The 24,473-nt window shown below is 64.9% G+C and overlaps 2 protein-coding genes across 8 annotated transcripts in view; one reads left to right on the plus strand and one right to left on the minus strand.

The window, feature by feature from the left end:
* The window catches only part of AATK (apoptosis associated tyrosine kinase), a 32,601-nt gene extending 20,493 nt beyond the window's left edge, over nt 1-12,108 (minus strand). For 2 of the 7 annotated variants that reach the window (XM_074343921.1, XM_074343920.1), the window contains exon 1: nt 11,845-12,105. In XM_074343921.1, the coding sequence (XP_074200022.1) occupies nt 11,845-11,899 (55 nt within the window). In that variant the 5' untranslated portion in view covers nt 11,900-12,105. Of the gene's footprint in view, nt 1-508; nt 5,142-11,844 lie in introns of those variants that run through there. The other 5 variants (XM_074343924.1, XM_074343922.1, XM_074343918.1 and 2 more) reach the window with 5 other exon arrangements.
* Nucleotides 12,109-19,707: 7,599 nt separating this feature from the next.
* PVALEF (parvalbumin like EF-hand containing) lies at nt 19,708-21,284 on the plus strand. Its single transcript, XM_045513421.2, is given in 4 exon segments — nt 19,708-20,228; nt 20,444-20,500; nt 20,503-20,575; nt 20,871-21,284. Coding segments are annotated over 4 exon segments (453 nt in total). The 5' UTR covers nt 19,708-20,122; the 3' UTR covers nt 21,088-21,284.
* The last annotated feature ends 3,189 nt before the right edge of the window (nt 21,285-24,473 follow it).

A 24,473-nucleotide genomic window follows, 5' to 3' on the forward strand; every position in this document is an offset into this window, starting at 1 on the left:
CTGGGTCCAGCAGTGCTACACGCAGGCGGGGGCAGGGAGCCAGGACACTGGGAACAGGGCGGTGACATCACAGGGAGAAGCAGGGCCTGTGGGTGGCCGAGAGCACAGGGCGAACCCTGGGCCCAAGCTCCTCGAGGGGCGGCCCCAGCCTGGGGGCCGGCAGAGGCAGGGGCTGGGCCGGGGACCCTGGAAGGAAGCCCGACCGTGGGGGGCAGCCCACCCCCGCCCCCAGCAGGGGCCACGCTTCTGGTGTAAAAGGTGCTCTTTCTGGGTGTGATTAAGGCTTCTGCTTCACTCAGATGAGTTCCCACGGGAAGGGACTGCAGAGCCCAGCTCCCTCGTGCGAAAACACAAGTTGTAAAAGCCGATGTGTCCACACGAGGAAAACGCCCGCCAACGGTGATGATGAAGGCGGTGTGTGCGGGGCCGAGGCGCCTGTCCCCGCCTCCCTCCCGGGCTGCGGTGACACCGGGGGCGTTTACACCCCAGCAAATGCTCGCCAGCTCACCTGACACCAACCAGCCCCCGTGACACCCCCAGACCGACAGCTCCGAGCCGGCAGGCAGGCGGGGGTTGGGTAGGGGGGTCAGGTGTCTCGCCTCAGACCACACGTCAGAATAACGTCAGCGTGACCGCCACGAGTCAAGTGGTAGCACCTGAGAGGAAAACAGGTAATTGGGCTTCTCAACGGGGAGGGATTTTTAAGCCGAAAGCAATAGACGGAATCACGAAAGGTCAGTGGGCTTGGCCACGTTAACATGCATGTTGTGGGGGGGGGTGCAGCTCAGCAGGAGAACACGTGTCTAGTGCGCACGAGGTCCTGGGCTCAGTCCCAAGCACCTCCGTTAGAAAATAAATAAACCTAATCACCCCCCTTCTAAGAAAGATAATAAAAAAAATGGTTTTAATACATTCAATAAAAGCCCCAAGTTAAAGGCAAACCGCAAACCAGAAACAAAATTTGTCGAGGACTAACGTCACTGCTCCTGAGGACACACAATCAGCAAAAAAGATTAAAAAAAAACCCTTCCAGGCCCCAAAACATCAACAAGCAAGGTGAAGGCAGTCGGCCCGCAAACACGGAAGCAGAGCTCATCCAGCCCCCAGAAAACGCGCGGCCTCGTCCTTGATTGAAGGAACGAAAGGAGACAGGACGCCGGCTTCCCCAGCACCGCGCTCTCGCAGCCCAGCCCAGCCCCGCGGCCTGGCGCTGCGGGGGGCCGGGGCTGGGGCGCGGGTGGGCGGAGGTGGGCGCGTGGGACCTGGGAGACCTGCCGGCGCCTGGCCGAGCAGTTCCTGGTCTGGGAACTTCGCCTGACAGAACAGCCTGGGTGGAGGGCGCACAAACCCAGAGTGAAAACCGAGGTGGGGCACGTCGCCGCTGCAGGCAGGGGCCGCCGCAGGCAGGGACCGCTGTGCACAGAGATGCCCGGGGGGGGGTGCCCGAGTAGGAACCAGCAGAGAGACTCACAATAAAAGAAGGAGTCCGTAAAAACAACGGCACAGCCACTAGAGAACCCCGAGAGAGCGATTTAAGGTGTTTGAAATAAACGGGGCAACAGCGACATCATGCTCGTTGTAAGAAGCAGGTGCACAAGGAGGCCTCTGAGCTCAGTGCAAACGCTTACTGTCTGACTCTGACTCAGGTCAAGGGTTCACAGGGTCTCCCAGATACACAGAAATACATGCATTTCATGGGTTGTGATGTGCCCGTGTGCCAAAACCCATCAGATCGCGCCCTTGAAACATGCACAGCTGAGTCTACTTCCATCAGACCTCAGTAGAGCTGAAAACAAGACAGAGGACACAAAACTATTTATAAATCCTGATCACAGTCACGTCCAAAAAATAAACTGGAAGAAAATATCTCAAAATGTCAACAGCGCTTGTCTTGGGTGGCAGAATTCTGGGCAGCAAGTACCTCCTGGCTGTCTCCGCCGTCCATGTTTCCTACAAGCACGCACTGCGTCTAGAATCAAATGTGTGTGATTTTCTCTCTCACTCACACCCAGCTCCGTCACCCCTGTCTTTAAAGACCCCCACGGCCTCAGCGTACACAGAACAGAGCCCAGACCCTGTGCTGGTCTCCACGGGCCTCTGCCCTCCACCCCACACTCAAACTGCACCCAGGGTGCCACCGGGCCAGATGTCAGCACGGTTTCCCCAGGGAAGCGACGGGGACACAGAGATGGAAGGTGGAGGTGGCCTTGACCCGGCAAGAGAAGGGGCAGTGAGTCCAGCCATCCGGAGGTCAGTGGACCCCCTCCGAGGGCTCAAGGCCAGGATGCAGGACAGACAGCAGGCCAGGCTGCATTCTGGGTCCTGGGGTGGCCCCCACACCCTCCACTTCCTCAGCAGCCCCCTTCACTGTCCTGGGCTGGACCCCCCATCGTGGGCCCAGGCTCAGCCTGTACCCTCTTCCTGACCCCATCAGGGCCCTAGCCACACCCTGCTCCCCAGCACTTCCTATGGAGCCCCAGACCCCAGTGGCCACCCAGCCCTGGCCCTTCCCCTGGGTGAACTCAAGCATCTCAACCCAAACCCAGCGTGGAGTCTGTGACCCCCTCCAGACAAACCTTCTCCCTGGGCACCCCCCACCCCTCCCCAAAGGGAGACCCCAGCTGCTCCCGGATTCCTCTTGCCCCTTCCCCACGTCCAGCCCCGCCCAGGACACTGACCCCCACCACCCCATGGCGAGGCCCTGCCTGACCTCCTCAGGGGTCCGCAGCCTATGAGGCTCATCACACTCGGGGTCACCAGCAGGCCTGGGCAGGGCCTTGGCCGGGCATCTGAGGACATCCTGGCACCAGTGCCCCCACCCCTAAAGCCCGCCCAGTGATGCAACAGGATCTCGGGGAGGAAGGAGTTGTGCAACCCAGGCGGGTGCTCTCTGGGTTACAAGGCCGAGGCCAGTGGCCAGCGTGAAAGGCAGAGGTCCAAGTGCCCAGGCCACCAGGGCCAAGGTCCGGCGCAGCCCAAGCGGCCCAGCATTTGCCCCTCATACCCCCCGGCCTCCAGCTGGAGAGAGGAGCAGGATTCTGGGGCTTCCAGGGCAGGAGGCAAGCACAGCTCCGGGGCGACCACGATCCCACCTGCCAGCCAGGAGGCAGAGCCAGCGCTGGGGGGCCCGGGCGCTTCTTGGTGAAGGTTTGCCCAAGGGCCCAGGACCCACATGTGAGGAGCAGAACCCTCCAGCAGGGATGTGGCCACCCTCTGCCCGGTGGGGGGAGGGACGCAGGTCATGGCACACGCGTGGCGCCTCCCAGGCAGGACCCAGGCCCACCCGTGTCCTCCTCCCCCAGATCCCTGAGCTCAGATGGAGACAGAAACCAGAGACCTGACTGCTCAGACGCACTGGCCCCTAGGCCCCAGCACGCCCACCTCCCCGAGGGGGTCCAACGGCTAAGCGGCCGTCTGCCAGCTTCAGTGTCGAAGCCCACTGGACACGCGAACAAGCCTCTGGGAGGCACCACCCCCTCAGGTCCCTTGGGTCACGAGGGTCATGGCAGTTGCCAACACAGGAGGGTTCTTTCCAAGACCCCGGACCACAGAGCCTCAGAGGGTGGCTGGACAGTCAGCGTGGCTGGTGTCAGCCGCCCACAGGGATCAGGAGCCATGACGTCACCCAGTCTAAGACGGGGGCCCACGGGGCCGGGGAACGGGGGAGGGAACACATACACATGTCCCCACGTCCTCGCACACGTGCACACAGATGCTGTCACGTTTCCATGTGGGCACACACTGCCTCCTCCGTCCTCACCTGTGCTCGGACCGCCACGGCCAAGCTCACACTCACACACTGACACACGCACCCACAGGCTCCCAGCAACCACACACACGTCGCATCCACTCACAGGCACACACCTCTTACACCAGGAGACGTGTCCTCACACGTGCTTCCTGAAGCACGTGCTCACAGTTCGGGGGGCGGACACTTCCGGGACCAGCAATGGATATGAACGCACTGGAACCTCGGCACCGTGAGTGACGTCCCTTCTGCCAGCCTGTGACACAGCTGGCCCAGCTGGTCACCACCAACACCAGAGGCCCTGGGACCCACCCCAAGACCAGTCCTCGGGCAAGGTGGGCACCCAGGATGCCTTCGACCCACCCCCCAAATGACCAAGAAGCCCACAGCAGGGGCGGCTCAGCGGGGGCTGGGTGAGAACTGGGCACACGGGCACCAAGGCCCCGCCTCTCTGTTCCTGGGGCTGTTCCCACCAAGATGTCTCCCATGCGGCCCCCACCCTCCATTCGCTGGTCCCTCCACAATGTGCACAACCTTCGGCTCCCAACCTCCCCAAGGGCCTGAGGGGTGGCCCCTCAGGAGGCCAGGGCCTGCCCATCTTGTTCACTTGGGGACCCTGCCCTGACACCTGCGTGGCACGGGGTTGTCCCGAGGATCCTGAATGAGTCCCTCTCCCAAGCATAGGGGGGTGGGGGTGCGGCAGGGGAGCAGCTGGGCAGAAGCTGGAGGCAGCCAGGCTCGGACTCACCCAGGAGGAAACCTACAGGTGGCCAGCCAGACCCAGGGAGCCCCGCAGGAAGGCACCGCGCTGCAGTCAGCTCAGACAGGACTAGCGGGGCCGCCCATCGAAGGAGGAAGAACAGAACAGAGTCCGGCGCTCCGGCCCCTCTCCAGCACCAGCACCAGCTGCTAGGGGACAGGCCGGCAGCCCGAGCCCAGGGCCTCCCGCTGTCCTGGCCTCCAGCGCTCTGCCTGGACCCCGCTGGGGGCAGAGATGGCGGTGAGGTGGGCCGGGGGAGCTGGGCCGCAGGGGCAGCGGCCAGGCAGGGGCAGCCTCAGGCGTGCACAGGACTGCGGGGGGGCTGGGCAGAAGGAGCCCCGACCCTGCCCCCGCCGCCCTGAGCAGGCCCCACCCAGAAGCCGCCCCCAGGGCTGAGTGGCCCCCAGAGGCAGCGGGACCACTCCTTTGAGTCACTCCTCCCCAGGGGCCAGAAAGTGCGTCCGGGGGTGCCTGCCTCACACCAGAAGGGCTCCAGGCAGCTTCCTGGGATTAACAGGACGGCCTTCACCCACGTGCGCTGGTAAACGTTAACATCACCTCTCCAGACCAAAGAGAAGGAAGGAGCGGTTTCTACGCGTAGCCTCTGCCGGCTCCTGTGGTGCAAATTCTGCCACAGAAGCCCGTCTCCGCCACCAGCCCGACACCACCGAGCACGGATCGGGAAAGGCGCACACCCGCAGCACCCGCGAGCCCCGCGCCCAGGGCCCCGGTCCGGCGAGCCGGCTGAGACGGGCACACCCGGCCCAACGCACGCCCCCGACCGAGGCTCGGTCCCCGGACGTGTAAGTAGCAGCCACAGCTGGGCAGGCCTGGCTCACGGGGCCACCCCAGAAGATGACTCCAAAGGGCCAACAAGCCCCGGGAAGGCGAGTCCAGCTGCCCGCGGAGCTCCCAGAACAGCCGCAGGGACACGGCCGGCGACACCCAGAGCTGGGTGGGGGCTCGTGGGGCGGCCCAGCCCGCGGCCTCCACGAAAGCTGCCCCGAGACCCGGGCCCGCTGCCCACAGCCCATCCAGAGACACGGGGGCAATGTCCACACGGACGCGGCTGGAGACAGGAAGTAGCTGAGGAGCTGCCGGTGGGGCTGGAGGGCCGGCCAAAGTCCTCCAGAGCTGACGGTGGGGGTGGCTGCCCACTTCCGTATACACAGCGAACATCACCAGGTGGACGGGCGAGTTGTACCGTACGTGAATTTCAACTCAACAAAGCTGTCAGGGACGGAGGGAGAGGCCGCGGCAGAGTGCCCAGCGCCGGCAGGAGGCCGTGCCCGTCCACGGTGGGGCCGAGGAGCCGCCGGGCCAGGCCACAGGGTGGCACGCGGTCCTCAGGGAGCGACCTCGGGCCTGAGGCCCAGCCGGACCAGTCACGTGTTCCTACGCACGTCCTAGCGGTGGGCGGTGGCGTGTCCCGGAAACCGGGGGTTCCTCCTTCCGAGAGGCGTGAGGACACCCGGGTGGGCCCCACAGCAGGCGGAGAGGACCACCTACCCGGGAGCCAGCCCGTCACACAGTCACAGCATCCCTCTATAAGTGACGCCTCCCAGCGGGGCCGGAGGCTGGACAGGCAGCCCCGAGTAGGACCAGCTGCAGAATGTGCGGGGCGCAGGGCAAAGTGGGACCAGGAGGCCCCTGTTCAACGTCACTAAGAATTTTAAGACAGCGGGACCAGAGAGTGGACCACCCCCATCCCAGTGAGGGCTCCTCACGACACCAGCCAGCGTCCTTAGCACCACCTCCCACCCACCCCCCAGGCTGGCCTCAGCACAGGGGTGACAGCAGAGTCAGGGTCTGGGACTCAGGCTCCCCTGCTGCTGACCTGGCTCACGTCAACAGGCAGGCTGCGTCCCTGGACACCCCGAGGCCAGCTGGCCAGGGCTGCCTGGTGCCGTGTACCCAGCCCTTCCTTGGCAGGACAAGACGGCACCAGCACACCCTCACCAGGATTGAGCAAGGCCAGGCCCAGCCACATCCCACCCTGAGAGGTGACCTGAGGAGCCCCGCCCCACCCTCCTGGCCAGCATCCTGCTACCTCACCTCACCTGTGACAGGTGACCCTCAGGTGGCCCAGAACTTCCACTGCACTGGCCCTGCCCACTCCTGTCATGCCACTTCCTCCGGTAGACCCAGAGCATGGGCCAGGGCCCCACGAGGACTGGCCCCCATCCTCCCACCCCCGGCCCCCAGGCTGGACTGGGAGAGCCCGCGTCCTCCCTGAAACCCCCACCTACCCAGCTCTGGGTGCTGCTCCCGCGTGGCTGTGACTGCCGCTCTAACCCCAGAGTTGTCCTGAGCAGAAGAACTTCCCTGACCCTGGGGCACCCCGGCCCCTGCCCCCGGCCCACCCTGGTAGAGGAAGGCAGGGCCCGGCGTGGACGCCGCCTACCACAACGGTCCGGCCAGGCCGCCTGGGAGCTGGCTCCAGCCCGGCGTCCGCCGCCCTCGTTTCCTCCGCCGGCTTCCTCTGCCGGGGGCGGGGAGGCCACAGGCTGCCCGTCCTGCTGCTGCTGGTTCCTACCGAGAGGCAGCCGGAGGCCAGGGAGCGAGGCCCCGGGTGCCCGGAAGAGGGCGCTGCCTGGGGCCGCAGCCGCCGTCCCAGCACACCGCGGTCCAGCAAGCTCGCGTGTTCTGAGTCGCCTGCACACGTGTTACGGTGCTTTTTGCCAGACACCTCCAGGTGGGTAGGGCTGCCCCAGTTTACACAGAGGAGATGGAGGCAGGCGTGAAGGCAGAGGCCGGCTCGGCCCCAGCCCAGATCCCACGGGCTCACAGCTGCCCTGCGGAAGTGTCCAGAGCTGCTGTCACGATGCACGTGTAGTGTCCGACGTCCTGAGGCTGGACGTTCCACATCAGGGCCACGCGCCCTCCAGAGGCTACAGGGCACGACCCTTCCTGCCTCTTCCAGCTTCTGGAGGCCCCGGGCATCCTTGGCTCAAGACCGCATCACCCCAGCTCTGCCCTCAACATCATGGGGAACTGGATGCCCCCCGAATCTCTCTCTGCTCTCTCGTAAGGACCCCAGACGTGGATTTAGGCCACCAGGATACAGGATGACTTCATCTTAACTTACCACAGCTCCAAGTACCGTATTTCCAAACAGGCTCCTGTCCTGAGGTTCTGGGTGGGCATGAATCTGGGGGAACGCTAGTCCACCCAGGAGACCCTCGAGCTAGGGAAGGTGGGGCACGGGGAGGAGTACGTTTCCCTGGACGGAGACTGCTCAGGGGCAGTGACTGCAGGTGGAGGGGCCAGGTACGGCCCACCCTCAGGAAAAGGTGACCAGGTGACAGCCACCAGGAGAGACGGCTCCAGGCTCCCCAAGCCTCAGGCCACCGTGACTCTGTGACTCATTCCACCAACTAAAGTGAGAGGGGGTGGGGGTGGCTGAGGGCCAAGGGTGAGGCAGGGGATCCGGCTTCCCCCTAGCCACGACCCTGACCTCCACCCAGGAGGCTGCAGTGGCCACGGCCCAGCCCAGGCTGTGTGCGTATCACGTTTACACACAGGTCAGAGCATCTGTGAGCATGTGTGCGTTAGTGTGTGTTCACAGGTGCGAGTGCATGTGTGAGCTGCACAGGGCTGTGTGGGTGCAGGGGTGTGTGGGGGAGAAACAGCCCCTTTGAGAGAAGGGCACAGCCTGGTTTCCTGGAGAATGTGCCAGAATGCAGAGAAATTGCCCCGGGGAGGTGGGGGCTGTGACCTACCCCTGGTCCTGAGCCGGCCCGCCCCCGACAGACCCACCCCCAGGCGAACCTTCCACCCTGGGGCGAGGTACGGGGAGAGGAGGTGACCCTGGTCAAACAGCAGGCCCTTGCTGCCCCCTCCAGGCCTGAGCCGGTCTGGGAAAGCCCGTCTGGGGGCCCAGGTAGCATCTGCCTTCAACCAGGGCCCGTGGGCAGCAGGCGGCCAGCAGTGGGTCACCGAGTTCCAGCCGCACTGCCAGCACGTGTCCATCAGCGTGGGAGCGGGACCCCCAGGGCCGCACAAGCCCATTCCCGGGTACCTGCTCAGCCCTCAAGTCCCCAGGTGCACCTGTCCCCCGGCAGCTCAGCCCCTGCCCAGCCGGAGCCCCTTGCCTCTGCCCTGTCCCCGGGCATGCTCACCCCGGAACCAGGGCCATGCACACTGGGGCCAGGCACAGGGTGAGGACATGGGCAGGGGGCAGTGTGACCGAGAGGCTAGGGGCTGGGGGGGGCTGCCTTGTCTTCTGTGAACTTCCCCAAACTCCAGATCGGGCCGACTGGCCCGCAGTGACCCTTGCCCCAGGGTCAGGCTTGACTGGCACCACCTAGGGACTAGCCCTGACCCAGTGTGCCACACCACCGACCCCAGCCATCTGCACAGGACCCTCAGCGGTGGGCACCACAGTAATTCCCACCTACAGATTAAGAAACTGAGGCACGGAGGTGGCCGCAGCTTTGGGGAAGGGCTTGTCCACTACCTGCCCCAGGGGGTCCCCAGGCAAGCACCGGATTCGCTGAGCTCCTGCCCAGAAACCACGGAGCTCGAATTGAGGTGCACCTGCCAGGCACTTGCTGCGGTCCTGGGCTGCACACGGTCGGCCTGAGGCTGGCAGGGTGAGAAACAAGGCGGTCCCCTGCCTCCGAGCGCTCCAGCTGCCCCTTCGAGGCCACATGCCCTCCCCCAGCCGCTGCTCCTGACTCCCATGGGGCACCCTCATCACCCCTCCATTCCTGGCTTCCAGGCACCACCTACCTGGTCTCCCCAGAGTGAGGTTTCACCTATGCAAGGCTAAGTGGCAGAGAGGTTGAGTGACTGGCCCAAGGCTACACAGCACCAAGGTGACAGGGCTGTGACTGCCCAGAAATCCCCCAGGGTCACACACATCCTGGACCCCAGAGGAAGCAGCCCTTCCAGACTCCCACCTGTGCCGGCCCATCGCCCCAGGAGCACACGCTCGGGCCTGGCCCCCTCAAGCCGCCTGCCCTGCCCATGTTGGAGAGGTGGCCCAGGCAGGCGCTGGGTTAAAATGAGGCTCCCAGCCCCCTCAAGCGGGTGCCCATGGCCTCAGCCTCAAACTCAGCCCTCGTCACTCTCTCTGCAACGGCCACCACTGTCACCACCTCTATGGGAAATGCCACAGAGCCCATGATGGACGCAGAGCTCTCAGTGGGCAGCAGAACTGGCCTGGTGACATTGTGAGGACTCCCTTCCTGGGGCCGAGTCACTATGTCCACCCCTGAGTGTTGACTGACCACAGAAACAAGCTCCAAGAGAGCCACGAACACGAGTGTCCCCTGCCCTCTGAGTTTGGTGGACCCCAAGCAAAGTAGCCCCCTAGACAGGAGCCAACCTCAAAAAGAACCATCTCTCTCTGCTTTGGAGGAAAGCCATCTGCCACTGTGGCCTTGTCTGAATGCACCACCCCCCTCCAAAATAGCAGTCTGTGTTCATTGAGTGCCAAGTTTTCACCAGGCCCTTTACCCCTAACAGAGCCCGGGGGGCTGGGTAAGTGTCACTATCCCATTTTACCGATGAGAAAACTGAGGCTCAGGGAGGCACCGTTGGGCAGGGGGACTCCAGGCAGTGGGAGCCAGGCTCTGAACACTGGGCATTTAGCGGGAGGGTAGGAGACCCCACCTCTCTTCCACCCCAGTGCCCACGTGGGGGCCAACAGGAGGCCTGCACCGAGCCCACAACCCATCACCACCATCTAGGGCGGCCCGCCCCAAGGGGCACCGCTCCCCCCTTCACTCCACCTGCAAAGAGGAGACCCCCTTGCCTCTTGCCAGCCTTTTCCCTTCTAAGTCCTCAAACTGACACATTATAATTACACTGATCACAGCTGTTTAGACAAATATTTGAAGAGGAGCAAACCTCTGTTCGAAAATGGGGGAAGGGTCTCCTGCCCGTGTGTGTCGGGGGAAGGTAACTGAACGCACACAGGTAAGTCCAGGCCCCACGGAGAGCACAGAGGCAGGGCGTGGGGGAGGGCGGGCCCCATCCCTGGGTCAGTCCTGGCTCATACAACCCGCCTCCGCCAACGGTTCCGAGGTCGGACCCTCGCCTGCCAGCAGCCACCCCACCTGGCACACCCGCCTGGAGCCACCTGAATACCTAAAGGTTGTCTGGGCCTGGGACTGCTCCGCAGGGCCACCTCCACCCCCACCTCCAGCCCTACCCTCAGAGCCCAGCCAGGGCTGTCACTGCCAGATTCTGGGCCATCCACGGGTGACACCGTGTTGTCCAAGCCCTGGGAGTCGCCTTGGGAAGTCACTTCTGAGCGAGTGACACCCACACCCTAAGCCCAGCAGACGAACCTGCTGTCAGCTCCCCCGCCAGGATCAGATGCATTCAGATGGGGCCGTGCCCTGGGGACCCTGTGCATCACTGCACGAACTGGGCCCTGCTCCAGGGAGGGGGACCCAGCAGGGCCCGTCACGTGCTCACCCGGCTTTGTTTTGGCTGGAGCAGCCTGTGCCAGAGCCCCAGTGACATGTGGGTGGGACTCTGGGCCCCTGGGCCATGGCTCCAGGGCAGGGGTTTCTCTCTCACTTGAGCCAAGGGGGCGGGGGGCGGGCAGGACTGGTGAAGGCACAGGGAAGAAAGCCGAGCACCACAGATGCCCGCTGCTGCCAGGAGGGCAGGCAGCCCTGGTAAGCAGGCTGCCAGGGACACCAGCCTGGCGGAACAAGGGGCCTGGCCGCAGGTCCCCTACCACTAGCTTGACAGCACCACCTCAGCCTCCCTCTCTGTCCCGAGGGCCTGGGCATCCATGAAGGCCCATCTCTGCTGCGCCGGCCGCTGTCCAGCGGGTTCTGTCCTGTGGGCTGACCACCACTCCCACCTCCCCATGCAGTCGGCTGGGTAGCCTGGCAGGGCTCCCCAGAGCCTGCTCCCAGCCTGGGAGGAGCCCCCCGCGCTAAGACCGCAGGCCGGCAAGGGGCCATGGCAGCCTGGGCCTGGGGGGCCACACTCCCACACCTCCTAGGGCCCTCAGTCCTGGCCACCTCCTCCCCGGGACACTGGGGCCAATGCGGGCCCTCCTGCCCCAGTTACCTGAGCTGGAAGCTCCCACGGACACAGGGCAGTGTCCCCACTGCCCACCCGCGCTGCTGGAGGCCTCAGCTGTGCAGGTCCCAGCCCCAAGGCCTGCCCACCGCCACAGATCCGGGCCTCTAGGGGGTCCTGTCCAGAAAGCTGTTCCTTCTGCGGCTCCGCTCAGAGTGGGGAAAGGGTTAATTTCCATGCAAAACAGAAAACCGGCGGCTCAGGAAGCATCATGTCCGCAGTCTGGCAGGTTAGGGGCAGCCGCAGCGGGCAGAGGGCTGGCAAGGGGTGCGGCCAGCAGACTCACCGGGGTCGAAGTGCGAGCTGAAGGCGAAGCTGGGGTTGAAGAAGGACGACGACATGGCCAGGGCCAGCACCGCGGCTGGGCATCCCCCGGCGGGCGCTGCGCTCAGGACGCCCGCGGCCCCGGCCCGCGCCGCGCCATCACCCGAACGGCCGCCCCCGCCGCAGGTGCGAGCGCGCCTTGGCCGCCGGGTCCCGCCGAGCGCCCACAGCCGCAGCCGCGGGGCCGGCGGGGTGCGGGTGCGGGCGGCGGCGACAGGCGAGGCGCCTCCCCCAGCCGGCCGCGGCGCCGCGGGGCTCCCGGGCTGGTGCAGTCCGAAAACACCGGCGGGAGCGCGCACGGGGAGGGGGGGCTCCCTACCCGGCCGGGGGGGGGCACGGAGCCGCGCGGAGGGGGAAACAGAAGGCTGGGGGGACACGGAGTCGTGGGGCACGGAGGCACGGGGGGGACACAGAGACGAAGGATGGGAGACGGGGAGACGCGGGGGTGGCACGGAGGATGGGGGCACGGAGACCAGGGGGGCGCTGGGAGGTGGAAGGTGCACGCAGAGAGACGGAGACAGGGGGAGGGGGACACTGAGGTGCGGGTGGGGGCACAGAGACGCAAGATGGGAGACCCGGAGGCTCTGGGTCACGCAGGGTGGGGGAGGGGTTCTAGGAGGCGAAAGGTACACAGACTGGGTAGGGGGACAGAGACTCCGGGAGGGGGCACCTGGAGGCGCGGGGGTCGGCAGGGAGGCCGGGGGGACGGGGAGCGGGAAGGCGCGGGGCACGGCGGCGCGCGCGGGGGTGGGCACGATGGCACGCAGAAGCAATGCGAAAGCGCGTGCGGGGTGGCCGGGAGGCGCGGGTCCCTGCGCGCGGGGGTCGGGGCCCCGCAAGCCGCCCGTACACGCCAGTTTCGGAGGCAGCTCCGGCCCCGCGCCCTTTGGGCGGCGCCAGCGCCGGCGGGGCGGGGGGGCTATTTTTGCACAAACCGCCCGCCCGCGCCTGTGCCACGCTGCGACAACCGTGGAGGAGCGGCCGCCCCCGCCTGGGAGAGAACAGCGCCCGGCGTTTAGGGCTGGCGCGGCGGCGCCGGGCACCGAGGGACTGTCCCCTTCCTGCCCGCCGCGCGCCCTGCCGCGCCATCTTGCACGGATGCGGCGGCTGCAGGAGGGCAGGCGAGCGGAGGGCGCAGGGGGGCTGGGCACCGGCCCCTCCCCACCCCCCGGGGGCGGGAAAGAGAGTTCGAGAGTAGCTGAGATTTGAGTTTTACATAACGTGGGTCACTCACTTTCTCACCCGTCCATTCATTCTCTGGCCAGATGAGCAAAGCAGCTTGGCCGAGCCCGCTGGAGGGCAGGGGGTTGTGGGGCAGAAGGAGGGGCCCTAAAGTCCTTGCGGAGAGCAGGGCTCCATGGCGAGGGGTGGGCCGGGGCAGAGGAAGGACGGCGAGGGCAGGCCCCTCGGGGGAGGGTGGCCGCTTTGTAGATAGTCCCTCCACGGGCAAAGGAAGGGGCCTCCCCCGTTCCTCTCAGACCTTCGGGGTCCCCTGCTGTGGCAGCCCCAGTGGCCTCAGGCCTGTGGACGAGGATGGGACCTCGAGACCCTTCTCCCCGGCCCTGGTTGTGTGGACACTACTCCCAGCAGCGTTGTCCCACGGGCCGCCCTGCGGGGGAGGAGCCAGCCACAGGGGGGTGGCCAGCGGAGGGTGCAGCCGGTAGGAGGGGCTCCGACCCCACGGGGCGGAGGGGCAGCGGCCACCCGTGGAAAGGATGGCTGAGAGCTGAAACACAGGAGCGCACCAGTGTGGGGGGCTGGGTCCGTAAAGGGGTGTCTCCCCTTCCCACCTAGGAGGGGAGCTCAAAACTGCCCACCCCCATGTGGCGCGCCCTCCTCTGTTCCCCAGGAAGGTGCCCAGACACCCGGACCTCCTCACAGCAGGGTGGGTAAGGGGGCTCCCTGGGGACAAGCAGGCGAAATGGCCAGTGGCCCTAAGTTGTCTCTGTTCAGACTGCACTGCCATGGCCAGCCTCAGTGACCAGGGGGAGAAGGCCCCCTGTGAAGACCTCTGTGACACGGGTTTGTCTGTGAACACACACACGTGCACAGGATGGCACACTGGCACACAGAAGGGCCTGATCTCGGAAGGGCCAGTCCCCAACATCTCGCCCCCCAGCTCTGAGAAAGGACGGAAAGCCCCCACTGTAAGCCGTGGCTCTCCCCGCCTTGCTCCTCCAGTGCTCGGGCCAGGGCATGCAGGAGTGAGGGTGGGAGGGGCGGCCCTGCCAATCTGAGGGTGACCGGTGGCCAGCCTGCCCCAGGGTTTCTATAGGGCTGGCTCTGCCAACCCCACAGTGGCAAGAGGTCCCTGAAGATGTGTCTTCCCAGCCTAGGGGGAGGCAAGATGGCCCCGAGCCCTCCACAGCCTGGGCAGGGGCCAGGCCTGAGGGGGGTGGGCAGGGGCTGGGGTGTCCTGCATCCAAAGCAGGGTGGGGCCAGGGTGGGGGCCAACCAGGGCTCGTGAGGTAAGGGAGGCTCTATGGGTCACCAGAAACTCAGTAATGATGTCCACCAGCAGATGAATGGACACACAAAAGCTGACAGATCAAACAGTGGCATATCAGGAGCAATGAAAAGAACTCGGTGCAGACGGGCGCTGTAGCGAGGTGAACCTCGGACGTGCTGCTCAGGGAGGGAAGCAAGAAGACTGACACCGCAGGAGTCCGCTTACCTGAAAGGCCTGGACTGCGCAAACCCGCGGAGACAGGAAGCCAGGCCGGGGGGGACGGGGTACGAGGCCTCTTCTGGGGGTGATGAAAATGTCCTGGGATTGTATCGAGGTGATGGTTGCACGGCCCCGTGACTACACTTGAAAACACAGATGTGTGCACTCTGAAACAGTGAATTTCACAGCACGTGAGTCATATCTCAGTAAAGCTGTCAGTAACTCGGTGATCAAGGGCCGGAAGGTTTTAGCGCAATATCTTAGAGAATCTGCGAGGAGCTGCCTACCCCAACCTTGAACCAAGGCCGGAGCGGAGCCGCGCTGGGCGCTCTGCAGCCTAAGGCCTGGAAGCCCAGGAGCGCTCACCTGTCGGCCTGACGCCCCTCCAGTCCGCAGCCCAGGGAGTGCCTGGTCACGTCGGCAAACACCCTGGTTCCCAGCAAGTTCCCATCCAGGTACCGGGATTAGGACACGGATGTATCTTGTGTATGTAAAGGACACAGGGACAGGGTCGGGGGGATGACCAGCCAGCACCTCTTGAGTCCCTCCTGTAATAACCCCCATCAGCATTGCTGCATGAAAGGCCACCCCACATTCCGTCCCCAAACCCATATGCCGGGCAGCATAGTGCAGGGCCCCAGCGCCACCCCTGCCCGACAGGATCTCACCCCCAGGGGCTCCCCCCACCCAGCCCTCCTGCTGCACCGGGATGTGGCCCCGCCTGCGGGCAGGGGAGGAGGACCTGGGAAGGTATGCCGCTGCCAACGGGAAAGGCCATCCCCCAACCTCAGAAGAACCTCTCCCCAACAAGCCCGCCCACTGCAGCTGTGCTCTGCCAAGTCGGGCTGAGAGGGGCTCTGGCATTTGCCAAAGAGGCCTTGGAAGGCGGGTGCATCCGCCAAGGGTGCTGGCCTCCCCAGGAAGAAGATGCTGCCTGGTGTTCTGAGCCAGCCAGGGGGGGACCCCATGATCCGGGAGGAGACTGGGCTTAAAAGAGCTTTGTCTTTATATAAAAACAGCTCCCTGGAGAGGAAGAGCTAATTCCCTTTCCGTGTCTAGACTCACGTCACGGGGCAGGGCTGTGCTGCAGGGGTCTCCCCAGGGGTTCCCAGGCTGCAGCAGGAGGGGCCAAGAGCAGGCCAGCCCTGCTCCCCTGAAGTTGTTCCAGGCAGGCGGGGCGAGGGAGGGAGTCAGTGCCGAGAGACCAGAGGGGGCAGTGCCTGCCGTGCCTGGGCACCGGGAACGACGGTGTCGCCGGAGCTGTGGAGCTGGTCCCTGTGACCCCTCCAGGCCAGCTCAGGCCAAAGATCGTCCGTAAGCTGGGGCCGGGGCTCCAGGAGAGAAGGGGCTGCCGGGGGGGACTGGCCATCTGGCAGCTCCGGCAGGTGCTGGTCCAGGAGCCCGTCCACCCGCTCCCCACCCCACTTCTCACAGCCCGAGCAGGGTTGGGCATGGACCCGCCCTCCTGGAAGAGGCCAGCAGTGCCTCCCTTCCGCACAGGGGCCAGGCGGTGGGCTGGGGGTACTCAGATAACAGAAGATAAACCATTTAAATGCAGACAATTCTGGGGCATTTGGTGCATTCACCGTGTTGTGCAACCACCACCTCTATCTGGTTCCAGAATATTGTCATGACTCCAGAATAAAACTCCGCACTCCTTAAACAGTAGCCCCATTCCCCTCTCCCCGCAACCCCCAACCTACTCCCTGTCCCTGTGGAGCCGCCTCGTCTGCACAAACGGCATTGTGGATGCTGCGGCCCTTTGTGACTGGCCTTCTTCCCTCCGCGTGGGGCTGCCGGGGCTCATCTGTGCTGTGGCAAGTGTCGGGGCCTCCTTCCGGGTAACGTTCCACCGGACGGACAGACGCGTTGAGCCATGTCAGCGCTGCCTGCGGGGGACCAGACCGCAGTGTAGGGTGGGTGTGCAGGGGGGTGTGAGGGCACCCAGGCTTGGCTGGGAAGCTTTCGGGTAACCTTTCTGAGAATGTGGCGGGACCGTGGAGTCATCCATCGTTTGTCCCCATTCTCCCACCCGGTCTTGTACCGCACCTCTGAGGACAAGTGCTGGGACCCACTCCGGGCCGAACCCGGAGATGCTTTGCATCATAGCCTTGCAGAGTCTTGGCGGACAGGCTATAAACTCTCAGGAGAAGAAGGTGGATCTCGGAGCCATGTGAGCACCATGTAAGTTGACGGGGCAGAAACCCCACAGAGGACAGCTGGTGATGGGGGTCGGGAAGAGGCCATGCAGATGTCTGCACCGCCCGGGGCACCGTGCTGTGAGATACTGAGGCCAAGAGAGCAAACAGATAGTGAGGCGTCCCCCTCCAGGTAGGCCACGGCCGGGAGGGCCTCTTGGTGATGTGTCCTGGTCTGGTCCCCTCTTCTCCCCCTGGGGTCATACAGCCCTGCTCCCTGGGCCCCCAGGGACCACCCTGCGCAACAGAGACCTCTCTCTCCTCCCTTCGCCTTGACGGCCAGCCCCGGCGTGGCTCCCCGGACCCCCGCAGTGACCCAGGGACAAAAGACTGGCTGCTCACTGGAGGAGACCCAATCGTCCCGCACATGCAGGCCAGCCTGCACTCCTGGGCTGTCTCCTGGGCCGCCACCCCCTCACCCCCCTGACGCCAGTAGGCAGGGTAGAACCTCATGGGAAAGCCAGAAAGTCCACTCGCTCGCTGGTACCATCGCTCTCCTCCTCCACCCCCGGGCTCGGGGCGGCCAGGCGCCACTGATGGTCAGTCTGCCCAGCCTGGTGCAGACATGCCAAGTGCCAGAGAGCCCCTGGGGGCAGCTGGTGCCAGGCTGGAGTGTGGGGGAGGCAGGGGAACAGCTGCAGCCCCAAGCTGTAAACAGACTGGGAAGCCATAGGCATAGAAGTGGGGGACCCCACAGCCTCTCAGCACCCCCAGCTGAGCTGCCTCCCAGAACCCTCGTGGGAAGCCAGCCGGAGGTGAGCTGTGCAGGAGAGAGGGGGTGTGGGCGCCCAGCTGGGCCAGAGCTGCCCAAGCTGCTTGGTGAGAGATGGGGCCTTGTCTTCCACAGGACGAGGGGCGGCCCTGGGTGCTGGGCGTACCCCAGGGAGGCCTAGGGGAGGGGCAGCCCGACGCAGCTGGGTCTGCAGGGATGAGCACGTGTGCATGCGTGTGCCTGTGGCAGGGGCCTCTGAGAGCAGGGCGGGGAGCCGGGCATCAGCAGGGGAGGCTGAGACCCACTCACTGACAGCAGGGAGCCTGGTGCTGGCGGGGAACAGGGTGGAAGGGCCTGGCACGACAGAGGGTCCAAGGCCCCCAGACCCAGCGACTCAGACGGGCATGCTGAGCCAGCTCTGGGCCCCCATGCCCAGCCCCCATCCCGATGGCCACTACTGCCTCCATCACCCCTTCGCACCTCCCTGCAGCCGACGAAGCCTTTTCCTCACTCAGCGCCTGAATTTGGTGATTTACTCTGGGAGGCTAAATGCAGACAGCAGCCCCCAGCAGGGCCACATGGGTGGTCCAGGGTGGTCTGGGGTCAGGGGAGGCCCCTGCCAGCCTTGGAAGGGGCGTCTGGGACACAGCAGTACTGGGGATGTGTGGGGGTCTGTGGGGGTCTCAGCTCGGCCTTAGAGTTCTGGCCGGCTTTGGCTGTGGAGGGCACTGAGATTGAAGGGGAAGGCGGGGGCTCTCTTCTAGGAGGGGGGACGAAGACGCAGGGCCTTTTCAGGCACTGGGAGCACCTCAGGAGGCCGGGCACGGGGCCTCAGGGTCAGCTCTGTGTGGTGCCCCTCAGCCCCCTCCCACCCCGGGCTCGGCACACCAGGTGTGGTGCCATCCCCGGCCCTGGGTCAGGCACTATAAACACGCCAGCTGCAGCCTGAGGCCCAGGCCCTGCCTCGCCGCTGTCTCCAGCTCTGGTCGCACTCCCCTGCCTTCGTGCGGGGGCTGTGGGGGTGCCCCAGAGAGCAGTGCGGTGGGAGGGGGTGGCGAACAGCCCAGCCCAGGCACCCACAGCGCCATGCTGTCAGGGTGTCAACCGCAGGCTTGGCCAGACCTGGCCTGGAATTTGGCCCAGTCCCTCCTCCACAAAGCAGGTGACTTGGCCCCTGGCAGGGCCCCCAGTGGCAGACAGGGCCTCCCTTCTCTCCAGGGTAGACCCTGAGATTCCAGGGTGGGAGAGGGGACTCAGGGTCTCAGCTCAAGATGCAAGGTGGTGGGGCCTGTCCTGCGGGCCTCCATGGCCTGGACCTGCCTCTGATCCCAGCTGACCACCCCCACCCCACCGCCCGTGCTGGCTGTGGGAGCTGGCCATCACGGGGGACACGTGGAGGCCCTAGCTCAAGGCCCAGCACAGGGTCCAGCACCCTTTCCCACCATCTCCTTCCCTCATGGCTCCTTGTACCGCCCTGCGAAGGGACAGAGCAGGCAGGGGTCTCCCCACTTCACAGATGAGGAGCCCGAGGCCCAGAGCAGCTTGGGGGCATGCCCGGGGTCCGGAAGCAAGACGCAGCCCTGCTCCTGCTGCAGGGTTGAGCTGCAATCTTTGACCCGTGACTTCTCTATTAGGAGGAAGGTAGATCCCTCTGGCCACTGCCTGGCCAGCTTGCAACCCGCAGGCCACTGGGCGGCCTTTCCTGGCGGCGGTAGCAGGTTCCAGAAGGCTCCACTGCCCCATGAACTCTGGAGAGGGCCGAGGGGCCTCTGAAATAGCTGCTGTGCCACGAGCCCCAGGACCCAACCCCCCGGAGACGGCAGCCGGAGAGCTCAGCATGTCACAAGGCGCTGGCGTCGGGGCACAGGACAGCCTGGGCCCAGACCCCACCTGCTTGGCTGGAATCCCACCTGCCTCAGTGGCTCCTGCCTGACTCTCCAGGAGGTGGGGACAGTGACAGAGGCACTTCCTCAGGGGCTGTGGGCAGATGCATGGCAGGCTGCCCTCTAGAGCGCCTGGGAAGGTGGGGTGGTCATCCCGCTCCAAGCGTGTTGGGGCCTTGCTCAGTCCAGGGCCAGGTCGAAATCGGCCTGCACCCACCACGCTTCGCCACTGGCGGTTAGTGTCCAGCCAGGATGACCAGGGCCTGGTGGCCCGGGGTCCAGGAGAGAGAGGTCAAGGCCTTGGGCCCTGAGTCCCCACAGGAGGAGGTGGTGCTTCAGATAACCCGGAAGGCTTCCTGGAGGAGGAGGCTTTGAGATGAGCCTTGAAGGACAGAGGAAATTACCCAGCAGTGTTGAGGGATCAGACAGCGCCACTATTTCCACCTCTTCTGAGCAGAGTGAAGGACCTTGTGCATCACTTATCGGCTCAGAGCCTCAGTGTTGTCTTCTGTGAGGTGGGGAACACCTCAAGGTGGCCAGCCAGCAAGAGGCGGGGCTCAGACACACCTGCCTCAGGGCCTGGGCACAGGACCTCTGCAAGGCCTGGGCTCCAGAGTAGAGGGACAGCTGACCCCCCCAGCCGCCCTCTGCAGCCGGGGGGCTGGTCTGGTGCCAGGGTCCCCATTCGAGGGGCAAGAGCTGGTGACGTGCAGGGTCCAAGCAGAGCACTCCTCCCGGCACACCAGCTGAGCCGGCTCCCTGTCCCCTGCAGGGCCAGGATGGGCGAGGACTTCTCCTCCAAGATGAAGAAGATGGTTTTGGCTGTGGGCACGTCCCCGTTGCACAAGGACGCAGACCTGCTGCCCACCAACTTGAGGCACTACGGTACAGCACGTCCCGGCCCGACCCGCACCTGCTCCCCAGGCCCGCCCAGCCATGGACTAGACGTGCTGGACGCAGGAGCCCACGGGCTGGGGGAGGGCACAGGACCCAGCAGCCCCCATCCCAGGGCAGGAGTTCCCTCTGGGCCCTGGCCCCACTGGCCAGGGCTGCCAGGCCCCAAGTTGGGTGGCCCTGGTGACGCGCCCAGTTGTCCCCAGGCTCCTTCAACTAAATCAGGTTTGAGAACATGCAGAAGTTCCAGGCCTTGGGGCAGCTGAGAGCGCCATCTGCAAGGTCTTCCAGACCCTGGATGAGGACAAGAGTGGCTTCGTCGAGTGGAATGAGATAAAGTGACGGCCAGTGGCTAGGAATGGGGGGTCCTGAGCCCCGGGCCCCATCCCTGGCCTACGGCTACCACACCCACCCCAGAAGACCTGGTACCCCACTGGGCTCCAGCAGGCCTGCTGGGCGATGGGGCCAGGCAGGAAACCGGGGCCTGGGCCACAGCACGGGGCCGCAGCCCAGAGACGCCTCTCCAGCTGGGCCTCAGTGTCTCCAGCTGTAAAGTGAAGAGCAATCACCTTGTAAACCACTGGGCCCCGGCCAGGTGCCCCTCAGCTCTGACCCGCGCCCACCCCGGCTCAGACACATCCTGTCCACCGTCTCCGGCAGCGGGTCCACCGCCCCACTGACGGACGCGGAGGCCGAGGCCGTGATGCAGGCGGCTGACATGGACGGGGACGGAAGAATTGACTTCGAAGGTGGGGCAGCAGAGATGAGAGGGGCAGGGATACCTCTCAGGACCTCCCTGGCCACCCTCCACCCCCGCTGCAATCATTCGCACTCAGGCCGTCAGTACTGAGTCCAGCGCCTGTCTTGGTGCAGGGCTGAGCGGGCTCCCCACTGCCAGGCGTGGACCCCATGCCCCGAAGCTGACAGCGGCCTGTGGAGGTCACCACACCCCCAATCCACAGATGGGGAGACTGAGTCTCGGGGATGCTGAGTGGAGCAGGGAGTTTCACCGGGCCCGGGGGGCTGCTGCGGTGCCTGAGCAGAGGAGAGGTGGTCCAAGCTGGCTTTGGGGAGGGTCAAGGGGGCAGATAAGGTGGGGGCTTCCGAGATGGGGATGGAAATCTGAGGCAGGGGTCAAGGCCTAAGGGGCGGCAGAGGTGGACGCAGAAGGACGGAGGCAGGGTGGGCAGACGGCTGTGGCCGCAGGGGAATGTGTGGGTTGGGGGGGCTTTCCTGGGAGGAACGGCGTTTGTGGGGCTGCAGGCCTCCCCTGAGGCTCCCCACGGCTGCCCTGGAGTCTGCATTGTCCTGCTGCCTGCCCACCCTCCCCTGATGCTGAGCCGGGGCCTGGAGGGTGGCCCTGGGATGGGCTCAGAGCCCCAGTGTGCTGGTCTCCAGACACCCCCGCCAGCTGCGAGCCTCCACTTCCTGCTCCCAAATGCCAGCAAACCTTGACTTCTGGGGTGGCCACAAGGCTTAACAGAGGGCAGCTGGGCTGAGGGGTTCCCTTAGGAACGCAGCCCCCAGCTTTTCTATGCCTCAGTGTCCCCAGTGAAAGTGGGGTGATCACAGAAGCTCCTGCTCAGAAGGCTCGGGGGAACCCCGCCCGAGGGTCTGTCTTAAAGCCCTGGGGGAGGGGGTTAGCTCACCAGCACGACAGCAGTGGGGGCACCCGGGTAGCCAAGCTCCGGCTCCTCCTGCTCCCCACCCAGGGCTCAGGAGGGCAGAATGCATGGCCCCCATCTCCCATGGGGTCCCCCGTCATAACAGAGGCTCCCCGCCAGGCCTGTGGGGCTTGGGGGCCACAAGCCAGGGGGTTATTTACTAGAAATCTGTCTCCCGCTCTAGAATTTTCTGAATTGATCCAAAACGAGAAAATTTCAAAGGAAAAGCAGCGCCAGGCCCAGTGCCGGCTGGCGGGTGTCCCCCGGGGCACTGTGGGCCACGCGCGTGCCCGTGGGGAAGGCCATGGGGGCAGGCGTGGCTTGTGCCAGGAAGATGGGAAAGAACAGCGTTGCGTGAACCTGGGCCCGTGTGTGTGGGGGGAGGTGCGGGGTCAGTGGGGCTGGGGACAGGGCCGTGGGTCTCTGGGGGACGGCTGGGGGCAGGGGAGCACAGGGGGTGCGCCCAGCCCCTGCCCCTCTTGTGCCTACTTCACAGGGGCACCCTCGGAGGGCAGTCCCACCTCCAGCCCCGGCCCTACCAGGTCAGCCCTCCCAGCTCAGTGTCTCTGGACCCTAGACCACCTTCTTCCCCAGCCTGAGCTGGGCTCTGCACAGGCTCCTCACCAGGCTGGGTCCGAGGCCGCTGGGAGTCCATACAGCAGCCATGTGAGCGGAGTGCGGGGACAGCTGCAGCCCCAGGGTGAGGCCCCAGGCGCCTGGCAGGGGCCCTGCACCCTGCACTCAGGACTGGATGCATCCAAGACTCGCATCTCTGGCGATGACGTCTCCCTGCCCCCTCCCCTTCTCCCCAGCTCTTCCTGCAGGAGTCCCGCCGCCCCACCCCAAGCCACCTGGCCCGCCCCAGCCTCTGTTCCACCCACACTCGCGCTTGCCCACCTGGTGGGCTCCCGTCTCCGTAGGTTAGCACCTGCATGCCGGCAGCTCCCACCCAGGCCTCTCTCCCATACGCCAGACTCCTCTGCTGGTTCTGGCTGCCCACTTCAGATGGAGGCACCTGACTTGACGTGCCCAAGGCTGAGAGCCATCTTCCCCTGGAGTCCCACCCACAGCTGCCCACTTCTCAGAGCTGACTTGGGCTGCTCTGGCAGGGAGCCCATGGTCACCACGCACAAGGCATGGCTGTGCTCCACCCCCCACCCTGGGGACTGGTTGCTGGGAGAGCACTGGCCCCCATCCTCACCCCCTGCTTGTGTCCATGTGGGTGCCAGGGGTTCCCTCCTCCAGCTGCCGTGGGACTCCAGACCCTCTAGGATGGAGGAGCCAAAGGTGGCTGGATCATCCCCCGGGTGAAGGCACTGCCCCCAGGACCCCCCATGCTGAGCTGCCGCAGGCGCCACGGCAGACAGACTTGCCAGGGTCTGCCTGTAGCAGCCGCGTGTGCTCCTGGCTCACACCATCCTCACCTCGTCTCCCTCCCACACCCACCCGCAAGGTAACCCCACTAGTGTTGCCCTCGACGTGCACCAGAGACCCCCACCCCCCCACCTGGCCACCACCACCTCCTATTTGGATGACCATCTGTTCCCCTACATTGGTCTCCCTGTTTCTACCCTCCAACAGTGGGCTCCCAACATAGCAGCCAGAGAGTTCCTTTTAAAATAGAAGTCAGACCCATCACTTCACTTGGAAATTTCTAGAGCCTCCTTTGCACACAGTTGAGCCAGGTCCTTGAGACATTCACATGCTCCCAGGCCCTCCCACCCCTACTGCAGCCACACTGGCCTCCCCACTGCTCCATTTCTCCACCGCACTCACCACCCCCTAGTTCACCAAGCCACTGGCTTACACACTGTGTCTGCTATGAGCAAGGAAAGCATCCAGGACGTGGGTTCTTAGATCTCAGGAAGGAAAGCCGGGGAGGTGAGCCTGCTGTCGGCACAGGGTCCCTGGCAGGGTCTGCAGCTGGTAACAACGGCCAAGAGGCCGAGCGGCTGAGGAGGGCGTCCAGCGGTCTGCTGGGGGTCCACTACCTGCCAGGGAGGAGGGTCTTTGCTTGTGGGGCCTGTGGGATAAGACTGAGTGGCCCAGTCTCGGCCAGCCCCACCCCTGCCTAAGTGTTGCCAGAGCAAAAGTAGTCCTTCCAGAACCAGGGGCCAAATTCAGGTCAATGCAGAGCACACCTGGCCACACCCATTCTTTTGCATATTGTCTGAGGCTGGGCCGCGTTTAGGTGCAAGGTGCGGGAAGGCTGAGGGGAGGCGCACCGTGCAGACGCCACGTGGGGGGAGCTGGCGTGGCTGCTACTGTCGGCTGAAGGAGACTTTAAGGCAAGAAACACTGCGAGGCAAAGAGGGACAGTTTGTAAAGATAAAGGGTCAATTCACCGGGAAAGCACACAGCTCTAAATATGGATGCACCTCCTAACACAGCCTCAGAATGCGTAAAGCAAAAACGAGCCGGCTGACATGAAAAAATGGCGACGCGCAGCCACAGCGGCAGCCCTGAGTTCCTCTCCCGGGAGCCGAGCGAGCGAGCAGGAAAGAAGCCAGTAAAGACAAGACGACTCGAAAAACACAAGGAAATAACCGAGGAGCTAAAAGCTGAGGAAACC

Source organism: Camelus bactrianus, chromosome 16 (assembly GCF_048773025.1).
Source record: "Camelus bactrianus isolate YW-2024 breed Bactrian camel chromosome 16, ASM4877302v1, whole genome shotgun sequence".
Classification (NCBI taxonomy): domain Eukaryota; kingdom Metazoa; phylum Chordata; class Mammalia; order Artiodactyla; family Camelidae; genus Camelus; species Camelus bactrianus.